The sequence below is a fragment of the Quercus robur genome, chromosome 2 (genome assembly GCF_932294415.1).
Source record: "Quercus robur chromosome 2, dhQueRobu3.1, whole genome shotgun sequence".
NCBI classification, from domain to species: domain Eukaryota; kingdom Viridiplantae; phylum Streptophyta; class Magnoliopsida; order Fagales; family Fagaceae; genus Quercus; species Quercus robur.
The window spans coordinates 18,258,402-18,281,746 of NC_065535.1; the positions used below are offsets into that span (position 1 = coordinate 18,258,402).

At 35.9% G+C, this 23,345-nt stretch overlaps 3 protein-coding genes across 3 annotated transcripts; all 3 read right to left on the minus strand.

The window, feature by feature from the left end:
* Positions 1-1,145: 1,145 nt before the first annotated feature.
* Positions 1,146-6,082, minus strand: LOC126712747 (uncharacterized). Its single transcript, XM_050412201.1, has 9 exons — positions 5,649-6,082; positions 5,356-5,559; positions 5,201-5,258; positions 4,895-4,957; positions 3,896-3,971; positions 2,895-3,010; positions 2,450-2,539; positions 2,233-2,364; positions 1,146-1,595 (listed from the first exon to the last, which is right to left on the minus strand). The coding sequence occupies exons 1-9, from the start codon at positions 6,014-6,016 to the stop codon at positions 1,461-1,463; spliced, it is 1,242 nt and encodes a 413-aa protein (XP_050268158.1). The 5' UTR covers positions 6,017-6,082; the 3' UTR covers positions 1,146-1,460.
* A 3,749-nt stretch (positions 6,083-9,831) lies between these two features.
* LOC126712748 (E3 ubiquitin-protein ligase AIP2) lies at positions 9,832-11,699 on the minus strand. Its single transcript, XM_050412202.1, has 5 exons — positions 11,455-11,699; positions 11,151-11,364; positions 10,832-11,049; positions 10,279-10,494; positions 9,832-10,105 (listed from the first exon to the last, which is right to left on the minus strand). Exons 1-5 carry the CDS (start codon positions 11,611-11,613, stop codon positions 9,956-9,958), a joined length of 957 nt encoding a protein of 318 aa, XP_050268159.1. The 5' UTR covers positions 11,614-11,699; the 3' UTR covers positions 9,832-9,955.
* Positions 11,700-13,791: 2,092 nt separating this feature from the next.
* On the minus strand, positions 13,792-16,357 carry LOC126712749 (F-box only protein 13). Its single transcript, XM_050412204.1, has 2 exons — positions 16,087-16,357; positions 13,792-15,244 (listed from the first exon to the last, which is right to left on the minus strand). The coding sequence occupies exon 2, from the start codon at positions 15,218-15,220 to the stop codon at positions 13,988-13,990; it is 1,233 nt and encodes a 410-aa protein (XP_050268161.1). The 5' UTR covers positions 15,221-15,244; positions 16,087-16,357; the 3' UTR covers positions 13,792-13,987.
* Positions 16,358-23,345: the final 6,988 nt, after the last annotated feature.

Sequence of the window (23,345 nt, forward strand, 5' to 3'; positions counted from 1 at the left end):
GACTGCCCTCCAACGCCAGTTAAGAAGCATTTATTACGTGATAGTAGAATCACTTTTTAGAGAGCACAAATACCTTTATGTAAAGAAGAAAAACGAATCTTAAAGTTTAATTTTTGGGTCCAATTAACAAGTACCTTCAACACCCATTAAGAATCGTTTATTACGTAATGGACAAAGTCACTTTTATGGTGAGTACAATCAACTTCACAAGGGAAAAGAAACGTATCTGAAAGTTTTTTTTGAGTTTGGTTAACTATGGCAAGAAGGCACTTATTAAAAAGCATTTATTACGTGATAGCAGAGTCACTCTTTTGGAGCGCACAACCAATTTTATTGGGAGAAGAAGAACGTATTTGAAAGTTTAATTTTTGGATCCGATTGAAGGGTGCCTTCAAGCACTCTTTATTTTTAAAAAAATACAACTCAAACCATCCGACTCCAACAATATGATATCAGCCAAAGCGAACCCCGACATATTGAGATTTTCCTACTGAACGGTCGACAACCCTTAATCTCGGAAAGAACTTGACAACCACCTTTTATCCAAAAAAAATAAATTTTGACAATCACCTCTAGATCAATTGGCACAACCTGCTCCTTCCAGGTGGTATAATTCCCAATCTAACCAGAGGAAAAAACATTTTTAGCTATAATTTGCTTATATGAGTTTAAAATAAAATAAATTGTCCGTGAAAACAACCCCAGACAAGTCCATTGTTGCAAAACAACTCAAACATATGTCAATCTTTGTCACCTCTAACATAAGTGATAATTCTGAAGCAGAAAGCTCCTCCACCTTTGTGGCTTCAATGCAGAAAAATTGACCTTATACACTGTCTAGATGCTTCAAGATGGTATTCTGATTTCTGAAAGAAATTAGGTTCTAAAATCTAAACCTCTGCCGATTTCCAAGTTGTTCATGTGTGTGAGGAATTTTTTTTTTAATATGTTCTCCCATCTTCTAGCATGAAGTTTAACATCTTAACCATAAGAATAAGACGACAAACTCAAGCTGAAACCGTGCAAATCATCCAACATGCTATGGCAAAGCAAATGTTTATCAGCGTATGCACTTACTATTGCAGCATGTAAAAACCCAAAGAAAGAGAAAAGGAGGGAAATAAATAACAAAGAAGAGAGAGAGCTATCCCAATATATGGCCGACTGAACCTGTTTATTAAAAGTAAGAAGAGATAATTAAAAAATAAAAACTAAAGTAAGAAAAGATAATTAAAAATAAAAACTATACACAACAGTTTGAAACACTCATCTTTAGGTTCAAACTTTATACTCTATGTAGTGCAATAAGCCAAAGAGAAATTTTTTTTCGAAACTCTTTGCACTGCAATGCTGCTCCTGGACTAGAATTTTGATATGAAGCTGCCCGCACTAATTGTGCGAATACAAACTCAACACCGGTACAACATAACCTTTTCTCTTCTAGTAGAACTGCTGACATTTCAATCTTCAAAACGCCTGAACCAGTTGCTTATGGTTCTGGAAAGCTCTCTGGTCTCATTCAATGAAAGAGTTTTAAGCCCCTGAGCAATAGCATCAGCTGGAGTATACACATAACCCACTTGCCACTTTGGTTCCTGATCAGGACAACAATTAAAAAAAATAGAAAATGAAAAAGTAAAAAGACAAGGATGTATGATCATAGAAAAGTCATACAAGTTTTCATCAAGGGAAAAAATAGCACAAAATGTAAGTAAAATGTTTCCTGTCACAGGGAACAAGGACCAACTGTGAACTTTCCTGTTCCATCTAGATGTTCTAACAATCTAGCTGTTGCCATTCTAGATTTCTCACTGTACACTACATGAAGTGGATAAAGGAATTTTGAGAAAGGAAAACCTCAGCCTAGATCTATGTATTATTTATCACAGCTACTACTAGTGGAGAAATATAGACCAACGTCGACCTTAATTGAGCTGCATGTGTTGAAACTTAATTATGATTATGCAATGTTTCACTTGAAATAGCTTTCTCTGTGGCATGGTACTTGACAAAAAAACGATTTCACATTAGTATATAAAAGTAACCATAAGGTTTGAAAAAATAGATTTTGCATCTTTGTCATGTTCATTTAGCTTACATATGGATTTTCTTTTTTTTTTCTTTTTTTGGGTAAGATTTTGCAAATAAACAATGCATCACTTGACCATATAAATTCTTTAAAAAAAGCCCACACTTTAAAAAAGCAAGAACATCATAAAAAAATACATATACCTGTATACATGGTGTGATATGGTTACCACTCAATTGGACCTTTTCTAGTGTCCCACCATTGAACTCCACACGAGGCTTTAATGTCTCTTCAAGAAGGTCTGTCTCATCAATTGTGTCAGAGTTGAACTTCACCTAAAACACAATAAATATATAAACCATCCAGAATATATCCCATCAATTTTAACAAAATTCTAGAATAGAGGGGCACTTTACATACCAATAGGGTGTGTTGGACATTGTATGAGCTCTTAAAACAATCACGATTCTCAGATGGTGTTGGCCTGAACTCTGAAATCCCTTCAGTAACCTAACAGAACCTTCATAAATTATCAAAACTATACTTAACAGAACTACACTACCATTTAAAAAGCTGTAAACAGAAAAGAAGCATCAGGACAGAAAACTATGAAGCCAAAAAAAGACTCACTGCATGATCATTAATTGCATTCCAAACTCATGAATTGCCTATGATTACTGATAAAATCTTGTGTGGACCTTATTTACACCAAGATATAGTTTAAGTGCATCTAGAAGGAGCCTCATCAACTATAACGGTTTAGTTCAAAACATGGTTAACTCTGCAAGATGTGAAGGCCAAACCAATGATCCATAAAGACCAAGGATTTGACCACTTAGGCAGTATCAAACATATATCCATGTACCTGATTTAGTACTGATGGCAACTGATCAACAAATTTGGTCAGTGAAATGAGGGATTCCTGCTCACTATCTGGTATCATTGCTCCAGCTGCATCAAGTAGCACTTTCCATGCATCTCCTAGACAGGCAGCAGTAGCATGTAAGCATTTGATATAGATAAACATCACACAACAGATGATGAGACACCAGTTACGTGCAGTATTCAATTTAGATTATAGGCATCTAAGGGATTGAAGGTAGCAAAAAAAATAAAAATAACACTTCTTGGAGCTTCAGGTCATTAGCCTCTGATTTAACAGAGAATTTGCACAATATGCTAAATAGAGAAGAATGATCAATGGAATTGACCAAAAGTAGTTGATATTTTAGTCTTTGAATGGCGTATATAAATGTCCATTAATGATGTGTACTTTGTCAATCGTATATTATTTTCAAAAAGTTCAAATGATTGTTTGTCCATTTTGTGTCAAAGTTCAGTCCGAAGCCATTGCCCATGCAACCTATAAGAAAATTCTCAGGACACTAGTTAGGAAAAAAGGCATGAAATTTCGATAATATTTAATAAGCAGTAAACACCACCAAAATCGGGCTAAAATCATGAGCATAACTAGGAGTCATTAGAAAAAGTACAGTGGTATCAAGGTTTCCCATTTCATGAGGTTTTGTATTTTATCTTGTTGCAGAAATTACTGCAAAATTTAGAATTGGCAGGCGTACAGTAGATTAAAATTTATTTTAAAACTTTCCATATCTTGTCTTCTGTACAACCCAATGAATCAGATTGATAACAAGTAGCAATTAGTAAATATTTTTTGATAATCAGTAGCAATTAGTAAATATATATCCAAGAAATGAATCATGCTTCATGCATCACTAAAGAACACTCTAAGAACTGAAGCAAGACTATTGCAAAGGGGAAAGTAAGATGTCAAGTGACCAAATGTAAAATCTAAATAGTAAAATTATCAAAAAGTCACCAACTTAGCATAAGTTACAATGCTACCTGATGCACTCCTAGCCATTGAATAAACTGGAGATGCTTCTACAACTGGCTTCATCTGACGAACTAAAGGACCCAACTGCACAATTGCAGCACAAATTTTTAATGCACAACATTAATTAGACAATAGTTTGGTGCAAGTGGTTTTTCCCAAGTGATAAAAATACCCAATCCATGCAGTTACTTCCATTCCAAACACACAAAAAAACCCTTATCAGTGTAGCTAGATATATGGACTTCTTATGATTTAAAAAAGCTTTCATTTTCTACTCTGGATTCAGGCTTGCTCATTGGCAATCATGCTTATATCTTCCCACAATACCTTTATATCCATCATGACTTGATCCCAGGACCCCTTACATGAGTGTAATATCTCTCAGACATGAAAATCTAAAGACATCCATGGATATTAGAGGCTTTCATGAACCATTGCTCATATGTAGTGACCCTAGTAAGATCTGGGGACTAGCATTGCAGCGTTGTCTTTTCTTAATTTAAATCCAATTAGACATGAACCCAACCATATTTTCCAAATGGGAAATCTAAAATCAACATTTCATGAAACCTTTAAAAAAGAGAGAGTCTTGTAGAACTTCTTGCCTAAAGACTAAACCAGGGTCAAGGAGCCCCCTTTGTTCTTGTACCAAAATGCATTTTATCTTTGGCAGGTTGATACGCAAAACACTATTTCAAGAACAAGTGTACTATCAATTTATGCATGTATTTGATCAATTCATAACTGTCCATCTTATGTTTAAACTTATTCCTTCCATGACTTGTCTTTTGGTGCAGGAAAGTTCTTTTTTAAGGACAGATTGCTCAAGCTTATTCTATCAGCAAGCAGGTTTGCAATACATCTATCTAAAAGATTAGTTCAAATGTGACATATATTTTTGAGTTTGTGAAAGAAAATGGCAAGACAACCATAAAAGCTGTAGCAAAATGAAGCACTATATATATATATATATGATATATCATGAAACAAACGCGACTAAAAGTTACCTGCTCGAAATAAGGCACTGCCTCTGTTGCTGACCTGTTGTTGTACGAGATTATGGCATTAGCCTTCCACAAGAGATAACATCCTTTTGTTACACTCCACAACCGCAAAATCGCTTTACTTATAAATTATAATATAATATCAAACTAAACAAAACTTCAATTATAAAATAAAAATAGAATTTTTTACTCTAAACTGATTTGGAGGAAACTTCCTTTAACCCACTTCAAACACATGAGCCATTTAATATTATTTAAATAATTCAATTACAGTTATAAATCCGCATACAAGGTCAAGGAAAACCAAACCTTTGGTATGTTTTCAGAGAAATAGCTTCCGGTGAGTACTTGGAGAAGCGCGCCATTGCTAGAAAGAAGAGTTAAATCATGAGTTGTTGGTATAAGCAAAAGTGTGTGATGTAATGTTAATGTTATAGAAAAAAACTATGATGAAATTTACGAACCTATGGCCAACAGAAAAGAGGGGAAGGTTAACAAGTTGTTGGGGTGTTAAATTGGCATGGGGCAATCCAGAGATTAGGATTGAATCCAAACTGGAATTGAATCTCTCGTAAACTTGTTTGGCAGCGTTGGCATGGTCGAATGTTACATTATAAGGCACAGATATTATAACAAACCCTTCCTTTGCTAACTGCTCAATTAAGTAGCTACAAATTGCAACAAAAACTATTTATAACATCAGAAAAATATATAAACCAAATTGGAAAAAAAAAAAAAAATTCGAGTATATTGTTACCCGTAAGTGACTTCAGGAACAGCACCAATGAAAGCACCGCCCAAGAATTTGATGATGGCACGTGGCGTCTTGCCATTGGGTGGAGCAACTACAAGACAAGAACCTTGCCTCCTATAAATCTTAGAACTACTACTACTACTACTATTATTGTTAGGAATTTTGAAGCTGCTGCTGTTGTTGATGTCTCTCCCTACATACCCATTGGAAAGCGTTGTTGTATTGAGACAGACAGAGGAGGTTCCATTTGTAGGTGAGTATTTGTGTGAAGAAGAGTATGTATGATATGGAATTGGAGAAATGGTTCTATGTTGTTTATGTTTGATACCCAAAACAGAAGAGGAAGATGAGAAGGATAGGGCCAATTCCATTTCTGTATCTCTCCACTCAGTGCTCAGCTACTATTTGCTGAAGTAGTAAAGTCCACAAATATTTTTAAATTCGGGTTGGTAAAATTATTTATATGAAAGGGAATTGTATGTAGATGCTTCAGCCACACGATTGCCAGATCATTCAGAACTCGAGTCGACGTGACACACAAAATTTTTATTCATTTATTTATTTTTCCCTTTTTGGGTTCCCTTTCTTATTTCTTATCAACTTAATGTTGCGGCCCAATTAAGGGTCCATTCATAGCCCATTTGATCTTCGGTTATGCAACACCAGATAAATATTACAAGAGACTTTTGAAATAGATTTAAACTTATGATGATACACCAGGCATATTCATTCTCTTACTATCCTCCTTCTTCTTTTTTTTTTTTTTTTTTTTTTTTTTTTTTGCAAATGTTAACAAGCAAGGTGCTTGTTAAGGTTGAATTAAAGTGGAGACCTAATAAAAAATTGTGATAAATGAATGAGACAAAGGAATTTGACTGGCATGAATAAATGTTACTCTTTAAACAAAATTGGTCTCTTAACACATTTCCCTCCATTTCACTATTTATTTCCCACCAAATCTTATTTTACCAATACTTTACTATCTACTTTCTTTCACTTTACCAATATCAAACTCACTTTCTTCCACTTACCAATATCAAAGAGAAACTTACCAATATCAAAGAGAAGAAGAGATGAAGAAATGCCAATGAAGGATTGAGGAATTATTAAATAGGGTACCATTATAGTATTTTATTTTATTCATATTTAGTTGTTAAAAAAATGTTAAAATCAATATGATGTTAATTTTTATTCTTAATACATGTATATTATAGTACCAATGGATGTGAATATAGTTGCAAGTAAGACTCACTACTTTGCTCCAAAAAATTGTTTTGACTTAAATGAACCATTTCAAGAAAGTATTATAATTTTATTTTATTTGTGATTTACATTTTATTTATCATAGAATATGATATTGCTTTTTTAAACTCTTGTTTTAATATAACAGATGAAAATATAGTTGCAAGTGGATGGGTAACCAATGCTAGTAGCCAATCTGTTTAGTAGTAGCCACAGTGCAAGATGGGATGAGGGAAAACTCTCCAGTCTATTTGATGAATAATCCTGTGATGCAATTAGGCGAAATTTCCTAGAAGAATAATTTTGAGGCTAATAAACTCCATTTGGGTTGGACAGAGACAAGGAGACTTCACTGTTATCAACATATAAAAGAGCTCAACAATCAGGATTCAACCAGGATGGCATGGAACTATGGAACAAAATTTGGAAAACCTGCCTCCATGAAATATTAAAAATGCATCTTTGGGGATTGCTGCCAAAGTTCTACTCTCAAAATTAGGCTTGTGTAATAATCCACCTAATTCACCTAAATCGTCCAACCCACTCCACTCTGCACCGCCTCACACGGATATAATATTGATTTCTAAGCAAGTTAGGCGGATTCAACTATTAAAGTGGTAGATTGGGTTGGGTGACAGGCTAAATTTTATAAAACTAACAAAACATGACTCAATTCACCTATATATATACATGTGTGTGTGTGTGTGTTTTCATCTCTTTTTAGTTATAAAATTTGTTGTAACTTAAGGCTACAACCTTATTCAATATCATTTTATTGGAGGTGAATTTTGACAAATTTACCATTAGATTACATCTTCTTTTTATATCTTTCATGTTTGCAAAATTTCTAGAAAATTAAAAATCAATAGCTATGTCATCAATAAATTGTTTAAATTGCAAGTTTTTGTAGTTTAAAATTATATATAAAATATAAACTTATAGATCATATAGTAAATAATATTCAATTAAGACAAAATTTGACATGTGTATTGAGAGTGTAAAAAACATGCAATTCAATTGTTAGATTTTCAAAATATATGGTAATTTTTTATTTTCTTGAGTAAGGTTGTACCCTAAGTTTACAACCAATTTTGTAGCTAAATTTTGTCATATATATATATATATATATAGAGAGAGAGAGAGAGAGAGAGAGAGAGAGAGAGAAATTTAGAAAATATACATAGATTAAGACATGTACTTTGATCTATGGGGAAGTTGATCACTTCTTATGACTTCCTTCAATGATTTATAGGATTTAGAGAAAATACAATGTAAATTTATCAGTAAATGGTATAAAAAAATAAAAATTAGTATACAACACAACTACAACTAACTTGCCCAACCTGCCAAGTTGAAACCGCCCAAATTTTCAACCAACTTGCCTCTTTTGAAGCTTGGTGAGTCGGCAGTAGTTTAGAATTTTTCCAACCCAACAATGGCGGATTGGTTAAATTTTTTTTCACTCAATCCGTCCAATCCAACCCGCACGCAGTCCTACTCAAAATGCAGTCTAGCCTGATTTATTGATACAAAGCATGTAGCTTGCTCACTTTGTAAAGCAGAGGATGAATTCAACCTCCAGTTCTTGCTCCATTGCTAAGGCAATGTGGTTGAGCAAAAAATGGAGTTTCCAAACTAAAACACTTTAGGCTAATTCCCCATTTCAATTGATCAAAATGCCAGAGAACACCTAAAATGAGCTATTCAAGCCAGAGTTGACCAGAGAGTTGTTACAATGTTTGCAACAGTGGTTATGGAATATATTTCGAAGCTTTGTAACTGAGATGCTTTCTTAGGTCATAGAATTCATTAAATAATAGCCAAGGTTGAATTCCTTAAAGGATAGCCACCTGGAGGCATAAGACGATTCACAGAATGGAGTACAGAAAAAGGTTCAACATATAATGAGAAGACCTAACAATGGCGCTATCAAAAGTAATCCAACGATAGCTGAAGTGAAGAGACTACAATGGGCAACACAACTGGTAAATTAAGAAAGTATCTGCAAGGTCAGGTTTCCATGGAAAGCAGTTTGGAGGGTCAAAATTCCTTCTAAGGTAGCTTTTGGCGTGGATAGCAATCTAGGAGAAAATTCTTACATTGGATAATCTTGTAATAAGGGGAATCATAATAGGAAATAGCTGTGTTACATGCAAATGTAGCTATGAATCTTTGTATGATTTGTTATTGCATTGTTCAGTAACTATGGAGTTAAGAAATTTTATTTTTGTTGCTTTTGGAGTGAAATGGATGATGCCTAAGTCAGTGATAAAGTTGTTTCAATGAGGTGTAGAAGTTCTAAATTTTTAAGGAACACAGATTGGGTAGCTATAGCTTGTACAGAAGGAGAGGAATAGGGAGACAATTAAAGATCAAGAGCTATGTATAGGAATCTCAAAGCTTGGTTTATTGGATACTTATCTAATTAACTCTTCTTGGATCCCTTGAGACCTTCTCTGGAAGAGTTTATTGATTAAATGTATTTGTAATTCTTTTGAACCTTTGGATATACAACCAGCATACCTCATTAGTCATTTCTGTTTGATTTCTTTAGCTTAAGGAAATTTTATTATCTATATTTAAAATTATTAAAAAAGAAGTTATAACAGATGAATAACCTAATTCAGCTCTCCTCTGGGATTTTTGAAAGAAAATGCAAGAGATGTGCTTCACTGGAGATGTCTCAATCAACTCAACATTTCCCAATAAAAACAAAATGAAGAACCATGTGTGGTCTATTCTATGTCTGAAATTCAATTAGCATCAACAGGACAAGAAGCACCACCACAGCAACTTACCTCCAGAAAGGACACTACACCTTAGAATGAAAATGTAAATGTAAATCAAAAGTAAACAAACATACAAGCCAATTTTCAAATGCACATCTTGGTAAGTCAATTCAATTGATACTGAAATGGAAGTAAATCCAGCACAAAAACAAAAGTACAAAACAAGAAGCTAAAATTTCTTTCTGTAACCTCAACTGTTCCAACAATCAATAAATCATGTCTATAAGTACAGTAATCACACTTATTGACAAGTCTTTTAAGGTGAAAAGTGAAGCTACTTTAAACGTACATGTATTCACCACCACGAATGGCATTTGCAGCACCTTTCCTCTCTTCTTCAGCCTCCTTTTCCCGCTCCTTCCGGCTCTCATAGGCATGATCATCAGTTAGCAACTCATGGCGACAAATTGGACAAGAATTGTGCTCATCCTGCCATAAGTAAAATAGTATTAAGTTGAATAGAAATCCTATATCATTTAATTAATTATTTGTTCATAATCCTAACCATTACTCACTAACCAAACAAATTATATCAGGTCCATAATAATTGAAAGAATAAACAACCCCTCAAAATCGCAAGCAATCTGGTAAAGGTAAATTACCAGCCATGGCTTTAGACAAGGAGGGTGGAAGGTGTGCTTGCAAGGCAATTCTTGCATCTTGTCCCCCACAACCAAGTTCTCCCTGCAAATCGCACACTCTGCATCTGTTCCAAGCTTCACAAGAATTTCCTCTGTAAGAATAACAACCGGAAGCTTTGCAACTACTTCTTTACTGGCAGGTGGGGCTCTTGAGGGTATAACATCATCATCCGGGATCTTAAAAACATAGACATGATAACCATGTTAACTCCTTGAAAGTGGGAACAAAAAAAAAAAAATGAATTTTTTTTTTTTTTTTAACAAAACTAATATATCAACCAACACCATTCAAATAATATCAAACATAGGCATGATAATCATGTTAACTTGTGTTTTGTATCAACAAACATTTTCTCTGCCTACTAATCATCTCTCCTAAACCCCGCAAAAGTGAGAGCTTTATGCATTGAAACTAATTGTATAACATCTTTTTCTACAAATGGGATTCATCAAATTGTTTTCTTTTTCTATCCTAACGTATGAAACTCAAAGAGCCGGGGAACTAGAGAATTACCACCAGTGGCAAAACATCATCGAGCCTGCTCATGAGATCCTGAAGTAGCCCAGCAGCATTCTCCGACGTGTTGTTATTATCATCATTTTCCGCGCGGCCTTGAGAAGAGGATTCGGCTGCAATGAGCGTAGCAGCAGTCGTCAAGAGGTTCGTATGCACCAGCCAATTAGGCTGCGGTGGCTCTGGATCCACAGTAAGATGCCCCTCAAATAGATACCCTGAAAATCAACCCACAACCAAAAATTCAATCAATCAATCCTAAACTTCTCAAACAAACAATTCAATTTAATAAAAAGCAAAAAGATTGTGACGTTTAGACCTCGATTGGACGATTGTGGAGCCTCGTTAGGATTGTCTAGTTGATGCAAATGCTCCTTAGCTTGCAAAATGCAAGTCTTCAAATATTCTTTCTCAGAAGTATCAGAAACTAAACATACAGCCTTTTCAAAAAGCCCCAATCCGGCGAGCCAAAACCCGGGTGCCGTGTACCGAGTCTTTAACACAGTTGCAACTCGGCATATAACAGTATAAAACTGCCATTGAATAATAATAAGGGTTAGAATTAAAAACAAAGAGAAGGAGAGAGAATTAGAGAATTGTAAAGAAAGAAATTGGGGTCAAACCAATCTGTGGAGAGAGGGAGAGGCAGAGGGATAGCGATCTTGGAGGAGAGAGTTGAGGGAGGAGACAGCTTCCTCGAACTTTAGCTTCTTCCCGAGTTGTTTTTGCAATTCCTCTAATTCTTGTTTCAAACATTCCTCTTCGCGTTCCATTCTCTTCATCTTTTGATTTTGAGTTCTTGTGTTTTTTTTGTTTTGCAAATCTCTCAATATATAAAAATTGATATTTTCTTGCCGAGGAGGTCACCCAAACCGGTTTAAAAGGGAATACGATATATAGATTGCACTCGAAAGGACAGGTCGCCTCCGCTCAGCTCCGAAGTCTTTCTGTCAATTCCTGTCCACGTTACCCAATTATGCCTTGCCACGTCAGTTACTTTTACATTACAAAATTTTTAATTGCTACTCTTTTTTTCTTTTTTCTTTTTTTTTTTTAACTGAGAACCAAAAAGTATATGATTAACAGTGAAAAAAATAAATAAATAAATAAATAAACTTAAATACATTAATCTTAGGTTCCAATTTGTTTCAACTTAAAATATTTTCAAATGTAATATATTTACATGTGCATTGCACGCAAGAAATATTATCATTTTCAGCCACAATTAAATTCAATATACCTATGTGTTTGGATTTAATTGAAGAATCTTAACAGTAATGTTTACACTCTACTATAAAATTTTCATTCACAACATTATTAATACCAAAACTATCAAATTAATGAATTAATTGGATGGTAAGGTGAAATAATATGTTAAACTAACATGCTAATTACCATAATTTATAATTTCACTTTCAAATTATGATTTTAAATTTTAGGTTAATTACATTTTAAATCCAGTAATTTAAGGGCCGAATTAAACCTTGATCAAAAGTTTCAAATTTGAGTTTGAATTCTTCAATTGGTTTTGAGCATTGGAGAGGACATGATACTAAAATGTGTCTTAAAATAGATACGTATCTCTTATATCACATCATGTACTCCTATCCATATAAGGGAAGCCTTATCCTCAAATTAGACCCTACATTTTAAACATCATTTAAATTTAAATAATAAACTTATTATGTGTTATGCCATTAATGGTAAATACTTAAACAAAACAATGGTGTGGAACTTAATATGAAATTACATACATATATAATACACTCATGTTTTGAATTATGAAATAATGTACATATATAATACACTCGTGTATTGATATTGAATTACCCACATGACTAGTCCTAAACCCTTTCAAATTAATCAGCTTTTGGTTTAAGCATAAAGATTTTCTTGAATAGGTCATGAAAACTCCACTCCAAAGTTAAAGGTATAAGGGGAGTGCTATATATATAAGTCAATAAAGAGAAATTTATGCTGTGTTTGGCTGAAAGACATGATAATGAATCCAAGTCAAATTGAGTTCATTTACAAACAGAAATAGTGCCTTGAGTCTATTTTTTGTTTCTTTGCTTTAAGTCTTTGAGAAATGCTGATGAATCTCTTCTCTGAAGCTAATGTCAAAGGTAAAGTGGTTGAACATAGGGGATCCAAAGATAGCTTTACTTAGATAAAGACATGGAAGTTAGTTTTTTAGTTACGAACATCTTTTAGCACACCAGCTAACGCATTTACTGAAGAAGATGCTACAATGATTAACCAGCAACAGATCTCAAGTCAACAAAAGGAGCTATATACAAGCTAAGGTAAACGTAGAAGAGATTCCGCAAGCCATTATCACTGTGAATGGATAAAAAGCTCCCAGACCATATGGATTCACTCACGGCTCAATTTTTTAAGAAGGGCTGGCAGCTAGTGAATAATGATGCTGTAGAGGTTGTGCAATCATTTCTCAGATTTGATAGGCTTTTCGGGGAGTTTAATGCAACTATTATAACTTTTGTACGTAAGGTATCCGATTCTTCAAGGATGCATGGGGTAGTTTAGATCACTCTCATGCTGCAATATATTAGTAAAATTTTGGCCAATAGATTCAAGCCTAGCTTGAGAAAGTTGATTAGCCAAAATCAAACCACCTTTATTCTAGGTAGAAGTAGAACTGTAGAAGTACAGCTGAAAAAAAAATTAGTAAGAGATTGTGAAAAACTATCACAATGACAAGGGTTTTGCCAAATGCACTCTAAAAATTGATCTCATTAAGGCATATGATTTTGTTAACTTTCTATCAATTATGTGGCTTTCATGAGGGGAATTTCTTATTTAGAAATTTGGTAATTTTCACTCAAAGAAAGTAAATTTGCACATTACTGTCAGGTGTCAACTTTCTACCAATTACAAGCTAATTATTAAAAGGTAGTACAAGTATAAGACACTGATAAAGGAAACCATATCTCACAATATGTCATCTACAAATCTGGATGATTTCCATTGGCTGGTTTGGTTAAACAATTCCAATAAGTTAAAATAAATAAATAAATACAAAATGCTAAAAGAATATGAAACAGAAAAAGAAATAAGATAAAAAGGAAAAAAGGAAATTAAAAGATGGCACTCTTCAATCCTCAATTCAACTCTCCCACACCAAACATTCTGCTCTCATACGGTAGCCTCAATCCTGGGCTCAAATGAAAAGGCAGACATGAATTCTAAGGCTTTACCATTCACACAACATTTGGGCAATTCAACCCATTCATTGGTCACCACATCACAAAGAACATAGCTAAAGAGTTCGCCAGAGTTTAAGCAGACCAATATTCGGTGACCTGTTCCAACACAGTTTATATCCACCTTCTTGCCAAACCACTCATGTGACATTGCTGGAGGCATTGCTGCGATCTGGTGCCAAGACCGAATATCCTCATCATACCTCCACACCCTAAGGCTTGCACTTTCAAGGAATTCTGACAACAAAACAACCAGCATTTCACCTCCACATTCCACGATATCAATGGAGTACTCAGAATATACAGGCAATAACCTGGGGTACTCCGAGAAGCACTTGTGGGCCAGATTGCAAGTGACAACCTTCCCTGAGGAGCTAAGGAAATATAAAATCTCCTCACCATCTTTACTAGTAATAACCGACGAGTATTGCTTAGATGGGCTTCTCTGCATGTTGGTTGCCACTAAATTTCCAGCCTTACTAAGAAAATACACAGCATTGTCATCATCAGAATCAAATTCTAGAGAATTTTCAACCTTCCTACTTAATGCAGCCTCCCACTCCCAACAACCAATGCTTGAGTCATAGACTATACATGAGAGCTTTGGAAGTTCACCATAGACTAACACAAGCTTGTAGGACCCACTGTATTCAGAAGATGTATTCATCACAATAGCATGAATAGTTTGATTTCGTTGGGCTGCATCCAATGGAGGGAGTTCTCTGCAGGATCCTGTCACGAGATTGCATATAATAAAGTTGCCTGTTAAATTGCGGAAACAGATCAAGCCACCAGAAGCTGCGACAGGCATGGAATTTTGGTTAGAGTCTTTCTGGAGGAGAGGTGGATGATCAAGTTTCTTCCAACTTCTCTCAGCAGAGTCAAAGACAATTGATTGATTGAGATGGGGATCAACCATGAAAAACCATGGATCCCGAGAAGGAACTTGAGAGCAGGCAAGCCTGAAACTCACAGAAGCTGCAACCGATTTCCATCTCTTGCACACTGAATTAAGGCGGAAAAATGTGGATGTTGGAAGCCATGAGAGGACCCTTTCAAGAAGGTCTTGATTGAGATTGTCCATGGAGAAGCTCAAGATACCATCTTCTTCTTGAAACTTTCTCTTCCGAGTAGTTCTTGATGACTCACAATGATCATGCTCCATTGAATAGAAATTGTTGAAAAATAACTACAATAATAAAGGGGTAATGGTGTTAATAGTGACTACTGACTGAAATCCAGTTTGAGAATTTTACATTTATGCACTTATCTAAATAATAATAATAATAATAATAAATTTACATTTATGGATATCATATACAATCACATAGAGTCAAAAAGGCTAAGGAATCAATTCAACTACTCAAAAGAATGTGACAATACACAGATTAACACGCGTATAAGAGTCACACAACCATCCAAGAAGCTAGCTTTAGAATTAATTTGTCAATAACATCCTGATTCTTTAGTTTGCAATAACAATCTAAGCCACAGATGGAGCTTAATAGGAAATAGGGCACAACAACACATCATGGGAAGTGTCTAATTCTAATGATCAAGAATTCAGACTGCAGATGCAAACAAACATCAGAAGAAAGGTAAATTCTTCAAGACAGAAATAAAAGAGGCTCTAGCTAGTGATTAGGAGGGGATACAAAAATGACTAAAGAAAAGCACTAAAAGAGAGTGAAAAGAAATGAACTTTTTTTATCTTAGACAAGATGAAATTAATGGTTTGAGTACCACTGAAAAGAACCCTTTTATCTTAAATGGATCTTGACATTCTAGCCCAAATCTAGTTTCCAAAAAAGAACATATATCTATTTTCTCAGGAAATAAAGCATATCTTCAAGTATTATAGCTAAAAGAACTGGGGGGACTCAAAAAAAACATACTGATGAATCAATCCAAAAGACCACATTCACACAAACACACACTAATTCAAGCAAAAGTAAGCTATGCCCATAAAAGAAACAAAAACACCAAACTAAGATAAACAAAATATGAGATGAATGGAGATGGAAGATGTACCAGCCAGTCCACTGCAACTGCAACTTGAAGTGCTAAGTGATGAGTGAAACAAAGGGTGAGAGTGAAAACGGATAGAGAGCTTTGGTGGGTCTTTTGGCCTTTTTAAAGATGGGATTTTTGAGGAGGCACAGGTATCCAACCAAATTTACCAAAGCAAATGGAAAAAAGGGAAAGCGAGCTGAGGAGGAAGTGAGGTAGGAAGCTTCCTAGGAGACACTTTTTTGTAGTTGGCCTTAGATATTAGAGTCCTTTCGTTGACACCACAAAGATTTCACGGAAGAACACACGGGTGGGTTTTTTTTGTATTTTCTTTTTAAAAAAATCAATAATAGTATATATAATATTGAATGGTAGTTGACTCTGAGTACTTCTACTTGGCTTTGGATTCGAGGTTAAAGTGCAACCCCAAAACAGAACTTGTGCTGTGTGTTGTTACTTTAACAGTTTCAAAACATGAAAGCAAGAGAAAGTGCATGCTATCTTTTATTTTTTATTTTTTATTTTTTGGGTATATGGTATTGGATTTGGACCATTGATAATGGTATCGTTTTCAAGTATTCAACCAGAAGCACAGTTTTGTACATTCACATTACGTTTACAATTGTTTGATGTCAAAGGGTATTTGTCGTTTGCTGTAGGTTGCTGACTTTTCAAAGCAAAAGCTATGGTTCCCGAGCTCTTTTTGCCTCTCCTCGTTGAGGAATCTCTTTCTCTCTCTCACACTGGTCACACACCCTATGTCTATGTGGCTCGCTTTTTGTGCTGCATTGTTTAGGTCAGATGCTCAGATTCCTGACTCATTAAGTCAAGACCCAAAAAACAAAGGCCAAGGTATTTGAATAAAAATTTAAAGAAATTAATAAACAAAGGGAAAAGCCGTTAATTACGATCTTTCTCTGTCTCTTTCCTTGTTCTTTTGGCAGATGCTTCAGTCACCCAAGGCCCCAGTGCAGAGATCTCGATGGCACACACGATATGATAGAACCCCATTGTCAAATTAAAGCGTCTTTTGGCCGTAGGGGTGACTCTTGGCTGCCTCTTCTTACCCACAAATCAATCTAACTGCAACATATAAGCGTCATGGCCACGAAGTAATGAACCCATGCTCGCATAATAACCCAAAAAAACAAAGTTCATTGGAGAATGTTGGTTGTTGGACAAAGTTTGTGGCTCAATCCTGTTTGAAAATATCTTTTACAAAGCATTATAGGACAAATTATAAAATTATTTTTGCGTATTGTTGGTGGGAAAAAACTAGCCTCCCTCCCTGAGGTCCTCCACGGATTACTAGTGACAAGATCACAAAATTTAATTACAAAGAAATGAACGGAATAAAAACTCCACAATAGGAAGCTCAAACAATTGATTTTATTCATCTTCAGTCTTACAAGAGTATTTCCCTTTTTTCTTTTTCTTTTTTCATACAATCCCCCTTTTTCCGTCCCCTAAAGAAAAAAGAAAAAAGAAAATCCCCTTTTCTCAACTTGGCTTTCCTCTTATTTATAGGCCTCCCCACTGTTCCTACTTTTATAGTTGTTACACTGCCGACCTAGTCTCCAGAGATTTTTTTTTTTTTTTTTTACTTTATTGGTTTTCTCCCCTTCCTTATCCCCGAATTCTGCCTTCTGTGAGATATATTTCATGTTCAAACTATTTCATACGTATTTAATGCGGCAGAGGTTAGGTGAGAGCTCCCAAATTGAGGCAGAGATAAAAATCTTCAATCCTCTTGCGTGTCCTGGAAGTTTCCCGCAGTTCTTAGCGCCACCTGGTTGCTACGTGTAAATCATCCATGTACCTAACTAGAAACATGGTTAACTCTCCATCCTCTTCACGGTAATCACTTTACCATGGAATTTCCCTTCTTGGGTGTGAGGTTTAGCTAAACTTCCTTTTTCTTACAGCTTATCCCCCTCTTGGACTTCCCTCATGCAGCCAGGCCTAGCCCAATCTCGTTCCCACAACCCATTTCATTATTGGGCTTTAATTTGGACAAGGATCTTTCTACTCCCCACAATAGCCCCCCACTGATCCCAAGTTATTACTGAAGTGGGGATCGTAATTCAAGAAGAAGAAAACACAGACCAATCATTAGCTGGCATTTATGAATAGTGGCAGTGTCAAGTAATTAATGCCACAGACACGCCCGAGTTTCCCATCCCACAATCTTTGGCACGTGTCATTAAATGGACGGTTAGATGGGGACTTTGGAAAACGGAAAAATGAGAGGGAAAGGAAGGGTTTTTTGCCCCGTCCTTTCCCCTCCCCTCTCCCTTTATTTAAGGAGCTCAGTCTCCTTTTTTTTTTTTTCTTTTTTTTTTTTTTTTGGGCTTCTTCTTTACGAACCCACTGCTAGAAATTCTCAAAAAGTGAAAATATTTCTTCACTGCGTTTCTTTTCGGCGAACCTCAGGCGACCTTTAGTGCACTCCTGCTCCCTGTTTGTAAGTCAATCTCCTCTTCTTTCTTAAAAACTTTGATTCGACTCACCTATTCTCTTCCCATTTGTGTAGGTCCTTTTTTTGGACAGTACCCAGGCCCAAGTAGAAACAAAGATCCTGAGCCCTTTATTTGTTGTTTGGTGGACTGGACTTGATTCACTGCAGCTAAATGGGGCTGATTACAAACCAAGTTGTGCTCAAGTCACATAAAGCTCCTCAAGACAAAAATACGATTCCTCCTAAGCAATAAAATATCATTATAAGTGTTTTAGTGTCATAAAATGACCCTTTACTCTTACGAAACAAGTAAAATAATTATTCATAATATTCAAAACGAGAAAGAGATTGAAATAGAATATTTAAGGCTTATCTTTTACTGTGTAAATATTTAAAAGAGTTCCTTCACTTGGTACCCCGGACGTACTGTCGTGGTACCCCGGATGTACTAGGCTTGTAATCCCAGAATACTAATTCTCTGAACTATACGATCTTTTTCTATACTTATTATACAATGAAATTTTGTCATTTCTCTTTACTTCTATAGGTCCTGCATAAAAACACACTATACAATACACACATTTTCAAATAATTGTTAGTTTCTTAAATTAGGATATACATTTTAATACATATACATATATGTAAATGAATTTCATGAGAATGAGTCAATCACGAGGATCCTGGCCCCAATTCTCACAAACTTGGTGTTTTTGCACAAGACTTGTGGGATTTGGAACTCAAGTCCAAGTGGCTTTGCTTGAGCATTATTTTCCAAGATAGTTAGATGATGAGGATTTTGTGGGAGAGAGTAATATCTGATGTGTGCATGTTTTTGGCATATGTTTCTTTAGAAGTTAAGTGATATTTCGAATAATCGCAAGTTCCCTCTTTTCTTTCCCCTCCCTTGCTGGGCTTTTAAAGCTCTAAGAATATATTTTTTGAACCTCTGAACTCTCCCCCCGAATCCCCACCTTTCTCCCCCCCCCCCCCTTCTTTTGCTATGCCTTAGTGTTCATTTTATAATGGACATGGTCTGGTACCCCAGGCGAGAACGTCTCTAGTCTGCTGGGTAAAACCATGTCCTTTGGAACCTGAAAAGGTGCATTGGGTAGAGGTTTAGCTTATTTAGGCAATTATAACTCAAAAGAGGCATTTGACTTTAGCTATAAATAAAAGATTCCTTCTTGGAAAGTCAAAGGAGTGGGTGGACTGCTCAGTGTACTGGATGACAGTTTTAGTTGAAAATGACAATTGAGAGGAAATTGTGGGGAGATGTCATGCACATGGGGGAACTGAGTTTTCCATTGGTTCATGCATTCCAAGAAAACATATGAACCAAGGGAAACCTTTGGGATCCTCCTTTCACCATAAATCACTCTCCTACCGACCAAACCACTTCTCCCTTACTATCCATTCAGGATCCCACGGGCTGGGACCATGGATTACAAAGAAAATACCTATTTTGCTAGATTTTTAATGGCTTTTTTACTGGAAATCTGAACATACATCTTGGTTTTCCCATGTGTTAGCCAAGGTCCTCTTCTCAAGGCTTCAAAAGGACACATCAAGGTCCTAGGGCCTTGATGCTCTTCTTGCTGCATATCCTCTGACCAAGATCCTTGCTGCATGTCCCCTAACCTGATCAGGATCCTCTTCTTTTTTCATTATTATTATTATTATTATTTATTTCTTTTTTCCTTCTTTTTTGGACTTTGGGCCTTCATGGTCCTTCTCAACTTCATGAATAGGGCTTTCTTGTGAAATTTTGGTCCTCAACACTAGTTTTCTTTTCATTTCTACCTTTGTTGTAGAAAACTTTTTTTTTTTAAAATGGGGAAATTCAAGCCTATGGTTGATACCCCTGAGAGTCTTAGAGAGTTTAGAAGAAAGTAAAACTTCCCCAAGGATGTGGAGGTTAGGTATTGCCCGGAATCCGAGGCAATACTTTCAAGGGGAGAGGGCAGAATGGTGATTCCACTCATTGCCATTGTGGAGTGGGGGAGTGAGGATTCCTATGAGTGATTTGCTTACCAACTTTCTTCGTCACTTTAAGGTTTGTCCCGACCAATGTACCCCGAATGTGTTTAGGATAGTTAGTAGTGTAGATACCCTGAACAAAAAGCTCGGATTGAAGCTTACCGAGCACGACATCAACTACATTTATAGCTTTCAAGACAGTAAAGCCTTTGGATACTATTTTAAAATTCAGCACAGGGAGGTGAGACTTATCTCAGGCCTACCGGACTCCGACAAAGAGACTGAGGGAGACTAGTTGATTGTCTCGGGGAACTGGTACCCCAGCGGAATCCACTGCCCCACTAGCACAGGTAAAGTGGGTGGATTGGCCTAATAGGATTCCCCCCCCCCCCCCCTCCTCTCTCTCTCTCCTTTTTTTTTTTTTTTTTTTTTTCCAACTAGCCTTTTCCCGAGTACTTATACTTATTATACTTTTTTCATATGACTAACCTTTACTTGTTTGTTTTTTAGAGGATCACACTTTTATGAAAAAAAGACAGCTAATCAACTCCACGGATCTGAATAGGTTGTTAAGATCTCCAATTTACCCCAACACCGACGATCAATTGTGCATGGCCTAGCTCATTCTTGGATACACCCTTGTGTATCAAAGCTTCCAAGCTGCAGGAAAAGCTATCACTTTAAGGCATCCCCTTCTTCCATACATAGACGTTCACTGCAAGGGGTATATTTTATCCCATTCTGAATGTGCTTGCTGAGAAGAAGGGAGGTATCACAGTAATTCTCCTCCACCTTTCACGCTCAAGGACCAAGGAGTGACCATTGCCTTTCGTATCCCCATTGAACGTCCTTGTCACCGACAAAAGAAAAAGATGAGCAACGCTTCAACTTGTAGCCCTTCACCACCCCGAGAAGAGATTGATGTTCAAACTGCCATTCCATTGGACGAGTCTCCTATTGAGATGCCGATTTAAAGGAGTGAGGTTACACTTGCATAGCTCCTGGCAACTCCAGTAGTACCAAGGACTCAGGCTCCTCCAGTCTCTGTCCTAATTTCCAATGCTCCTAAAACTACCCAAGTTGCTCCCACTATTGCAGCAGCAACAACTCCCACCCGTGAATCTAGGGCTGGAAGGGAGCGGGCCAAACTTCTACTGCTCTTACCTTAGAAAACTCCACCCCCAACCTTAGGGACACCTATGTCAATGTCATGGGGGTTCCTCCTACACATATTCTTTCATGGTAGACGGAGTTCACCTTCTCGCGATTGACAGGGTCAGGCCATGGAGGGAAGGTTGAGGGGGCAAGGTTGTTGAGAGTGTTGGTGAGGCTCTTCTATTGCTCGAAGACATAAAGTACTGGGCCAAATGGGATGAGGACTCCCTCCTACTTAACATGAAGAGAGAAGCCATCATGATAATGAACCTTTGCCCCTCTTATTACTGCCTCACTTTTCTATCTCTTTCTCTAAATAGATATTATCTTCATTGTGTGCTAGGGGTACCAATGCTCCGTGGTAATTGAGGAGAGGTAGGAGTTGAGGAAAACCTCAAGAAAATGTGTATATGATTGTGAGTATAACAATCTCTAACTATCAAGTGTATTTACTAGGGTTTTCTTTTTGAAAAGCACTCCTTACAATTCGTGGGTAATGAAGATATTTATAGTGTGGGTAAAGAATTTGGTAAAGCAATACAACTTTTTGCCAAATAAAAAGTTTTGTGGGTACTTCGCGGGTTGGCCCTTCTCGCGAAATACTTACGAACTTGACAACCTGGTATGACTCTTCAGCTTCTAGTCATGTGCTCCACATATGGCCTTTTCGTGAGTTGCTTCTCGCAAGATACTCGCAAGCTAGTCGCGAATTCCACTAATTCATCTTTTGAAGCATGATTCTTGATAATATTAAAAAATGTATGGATTTTAACTTAGTACTAATGAAAAATTATTTCACCTGCAAATGCATAATACTTATCACACTCCTATGATTATTTTTGGTGATTGGAAAATGTAGTAATCACAAATTATAATGAATGTAAATTATAAACTTTTATCCAACAAAATATAAGAGCCTCTGAGCACACACATGACGCTCGTGCTCAAAATCTAGTGTTTTCTTGTGTTTATGGTTTATATATGCAATCCAAAAGTTCACCCAACTAACCATTATGAATTTATAAATTTTCTATGTATTAGAATTGTGCCTTTTTAGTTTAAAAATAAACAAAAAACTACAGCCCATTCAGTGAACTTTAAATAATAGATGCGCCAAAATACACATAGAATCCATGTGGCTTCATATTAAACGATGAGAATGGTTGGACTTTTCAAACGGCATTCATGATGTTAAAAATAATGAATTATGCATAAGTTATGGATTAGTTTGGTGTTTGAACCTTTAATCTTCAGAGTACTGCCTTGCATTTCTTTCCTTTGGAACCAAATTGTAATTAATTTATTATAAAAAAAAAACTGTAATTAATTTGACATTACTTCAATATGTTGATAACAACCCAATATTCTGACATTGCTAAAAAGACTTAGGTTAAAATGCAAAACATATCTTCTAAGTTTCACCACTTTTTATTTCATTTCTTTAAGTTTAGATTTTGTCATTTCAATATTCTAAGTTTCATTTATTCTCAATTAAGTCTTTCTTTAACAATCTATTAGCTACTGCCGTTATTTATAGCAAAACGATACCGTTTTTTTCTTATTTAATTTTAATTTATTATTTTTTATTATTTTTAATAAAAGGTTAATTAAAAAAAAAAAAAAAACCTAGAAATTAGATTAAGAAACATCATCGTATTTGGAGATTGCCCTGATGGCACAAGAGGAAAAA

Excerpts from the sequence above, each read along its gene's own strand:
- LOC126712749 (XM_050412204.1), bottom strand. The coding sequence starts at position 15,220 with ATGGAGCATGATCATTGTGAGTCATCAAGAACTACTCGGAAGAGAAAG.
- LOC126712748 (XM_050412202.1), bottom strand. The coding sequence starts at position 11,613 with ATGAAGAGAATGGAACGCGAAGAGGAATGTTTGAAACAAGAATTAGAG. Across the intron at positions 11,050-11,150 it reads TCCACAATCGTCCAATCGAG|GGTATCTATTTGAGGGGCAT; the intron begins GTCTAAACGTCA and ends GTTGATTTTCAG. Across the intron at positions 10,106-10,278 it reads CTTGTCTAAAGCCATGGCTG|GATGAGCACAATTCTTGTCC; the intron begins GTAATTTACCTT and ends TACTTATGGCAG.
- LOC126712747 (XM_050412201.1), bottom strand. The coding sequence starts at position 6,016 with ATGGAATTGGCCCTATCCTTCTCATCTTCCTCTTCTGTTTTGGGTATC. Across the intron at positions 5,259-5,355 it reads CTCTTTTCTGTTGGCCATAG|CAATGGCGCGCTTCTCCAAG; the intron begins GTTCGTAAATTT and ends TCTTCTTTCTAG. Across the intron at positions 2,540-2,894 it reads TGCCATCAGTACTAAATCAG|GTTACTGAAGGGATTTCAGA; the intron begins GTACATGGATAT and ends AGGTTCTGTTAG.